We start from the raw sequence: 2,889 nt of genomic DNA on the forward strand, positions 1-2,889 counted from the left end.
CTCTCTCCCCAGCTGCTGTCCCCTAGCAATGTGGCTGTGTACGGGGGTCTCTGTGCCCTTGCGACCTTCGACCGGCAGGAGCTGCAGCGGAACGTCATCTCCAGCAGGTCGGTGATGCCGTCAGAGCAGTCTGCCTCTCTGGGGCGCGGGGCCGTGCCTGGGTGCGGGCTCCGGCCGGAGCAGAAGCTTCTCTCCTGCGGGAGAGGGAATCACCGAGGCTTCGTTCGGCTTCAGCGTTCGGTGACGTTTCGCTCTTTAAACCCGGCGCTTGAGCTTTGTGTCGCGCAGGGGACGTTTCCTAAAGCCAGCCCTGCTGGCAGCACGCTGCCTGCCCTGGCAGGGAGGGAGGTCTCGGGGTCTTCGCGTGGTCGTGGGCGCCTGTGACCTCGCAGCGGGGTCGTGCGGGCTGTAAGTGGCGGGTTCCGATGTCTGATCGCTGCCGTCTCCATCTGTAGCTCCTTCAAATTGTTCTTGGAGCTGGAGCCGCAGGTTCGTGACATCATCTTCAAGTTCTACGAGTCCAAGTACGCGTCGTGCCTGAAGATGCTGGACGAGATGAAGGTGAGCTGCAGGGGAGCGGTGCAGGACGGGCCCTGGGGGTTCCCTTTGCCTAAACTTCTGTGAGGAGCAGCGATGGGTGCCGGCCCTCCGTCCCCTGACGTGGTGAATGGGAGCTGGCGTTCAGCAGTGGGGGTGAGGGGAGACGGTAACCCCTCAGCGGCTCCCCCGCTCACTCTTGTTCTGCGGTGCTCTGCAGAGCGTGAGCGCCCTGAGGTTTCAGCACGTACACAGCCTGGGAACGATGGGTTTTTCCAGGCTGCTGCTCAGCTCCTGATGTGCTTTTTTTTTGCCCAGGACAACCTGCTGCTGGACATGTACCTGGCACCTCACGTCAGGACACTCTACACTCAGATTCGAAATCGAGCCCTTATCCAGGTAACCTTATCCAGGTCACGAGTCAGCAATCCCAGGGGGTGGGTGAGCAGCTCGGTGGGCTGGCTCTTTGGCATTCCCGGGGTTCTTCCTGTGTGTGGGGTGCAGGTAGCAACTGAACGTTTCCTTCTGCCCAGTACTTCAGCCCCTATGTGTCGGCGGACATGCGCAAGATGGCCACGGCCTTCAACACCACGGTGGCTGCTCTGGAGGACGAGCTCACGCAGCTCATCCTGGAGGGCCTGATCAACGCCCGGATAGACTCGCACAGCAAGGTGAGCGCCCTGAGCCGCGGCCCGCGGAAACTCCGCGTTCCTGGGGCGCCGGCGCTGCGTCGGTTCTGCCTGGCGTTCCCAGTGTTCCCAGCGTTCCCAGACAGACCCCGCGAAGGGGCTTCCTGCTGCGGGGCCCCGGCGTGGCGCCCGCCTGCAGGTCGCTGTGTTGGTTACAGATTCTTTACGCTCGCGACGTCGATCAGCGCAGCACGACCTTTGAGAAGTCGTTACTGATGGGCAAAGAGTTCCAGCGTCGCGCCAAAGCCATGATCCTGCGAGCTGCCGTCCTGCGCAACCAGATACACGTCAAGGTACGGGCTGAGGCCGCGCTTGGCGGGTGGAACTGGAACGGTAGAAGGTGGGGAGGTGAAGATTCTGGAGGGGAGTGGATTTACCGTGCTCGTGGCTGGACACATTCTCACAGGGGTAAACACCGAATGCGTCAGGAGCAGGCGTTTCTGGCCAAGCCACTGTCCTGCTTGTACCAGAGTGCTGTGCAGTCCCTGTGCCTGGGTCGGTTCTAATGAATCCCTTCCGATTCCTGGTCCACATCCTTCATCCTACCAAAACAAAGACTGTTTGAAGTAATTTTTAGCAGTGGAAGTACAATATGCACAAATTGCTTGGAGTGTTCCTTCCAGGATGCAGTTCCATAAGAATCCGCCCTTAGGGAGGGTTGGCCCCACAACACGTTAAACCCCACAGCACGCTGACCTCTGTGATCGCTAAGCACCAGACAGGGTTCAGCTTTGGGGCCAGCAGCACCCTGTAGGTGTTGAACTAGAGTGGCTAAAAGGTTCTGGCGCTGTTTTCAGGCGCGGTTCTTGTGAGCCGGGGCTGTGGGAGCTGTGATTCCGTAGAGCCGTCGTTACCGCTGGGCTGGGGGTGCGCTGCCCCCCCGGCTGTCAGCCTGCTGAGCCTCGCCCGGGCCCCCTTTGGTCCAGGGAAGCGCTCTGCGGCGTGTTCACCCATCGCTAACTGCACGTGTCTTGATCTCGTTGCAGTCTCCTCCGAGGGAAGGCAGCCAAGGGGAGCTGACGCCGGCGAACAGCCAGTCCAGGATGAGCACCAACATGTGAAACCTCGCACGCTGCCGAAAGAAACGGCCCCCCCAGGGAGCCAGCGTGGCACCCAGTAACTGCTGAGCTTCCCGGGCTGTCCCCGTCTCCCACCTTGGATTGAGAGGGTCAGGGCTGATGGTGGGTAACACGAATATTCCAATAACTTCAGTTGTCCTGGAGAAGATTCTTGGTAGACAGGGGATCCCTGCGGCGGGTCATCATTTCGGCTTTGGCAGAACACCCCCCTGACCCCCCCTCCACCGCTCCACGGAGAGCTGGCGGGTTCTTCACACAGATGCCGACCTGCGCTTTCCGGCTGCTCTCGGTGTCCTTGTTCCCCAGCTGCACAAACGGTTGGGGTTAAGCGGATGCACGGGTGTGATCTGAGCTTCGCTGGCCCGGAAGCGGGGCCCCGCTGGGCAGCGCAGCGCTTGGGGTTCGCTCGCGTGCGGGCGCGCTGCTCTTGAGTTCTGACGGGGGTTGCCCTTGAGAAACTCCAGCGGTTTTTCACCTGCGCCGGGGCGCGTGGTTCCTTGGCTCACAGGCCTTTCCTTCGGCTGGTGTTTGCCCGGGTCCAGGGTCTCTCTGGGTCTGGTTTCAAAGACCGTTTCCTGGCGTTT

At 61.1% G+C, this 2,889-nt stretch overlaps 1 protein-coding gene across 1 annotated transcript in view; it reads left to right on the plus strand.

Annotated features, from left to right (window-relative positions):
* Positions 1-2,356, plus strand: part of LOC104516130 (COP9 signalosome complex subunit 1) — a gene marked incomplete at its 5' end in the record, with an annotated part of 2,770 nt that extends 414 nt beyond the window's left edge. Inside the window, 6 exons of the mRNA XM_010160354.1 lie at positions 13-107; positions 456-561; positions 856-936; positions 1,071-1,208; positions 1,385-1,519; positions 2,213-2,356. Coding sequence (XP_010158656.1) covers positions 13-107; positions 456-561; positions 856-936; positions 1,071-1,208; positions 1,385-1,519; positions 2,213-2,287 — 630 coding nt within the window. The remainder of the gene's footprint in view (positions 1-12; positions 108-455; positions 562-855; positions 937-1,070; positions 1,209-1,384; positions 1,520-2,212) is intronic.
* Positions 2,357-2,889: the final 533 nt, after the last annotated feature.

This window comes from Eurypyga helias, unplaced genomic scaffold (genome assembly GCF_000690775.1).
Source record: "Eurypyga helias isolate BGI_N326 unplaced genomic scaffold, ASM69077v1 scaffold25611, whole genome shotgun sequence".
In the NCBI taxonomy this organism is placed as follows: Eukaryota; Metazoa; Chordata; class Aves; order Eurypygiformes; family Eurypygidae; genus Eurypyga; species Eurypyga helias.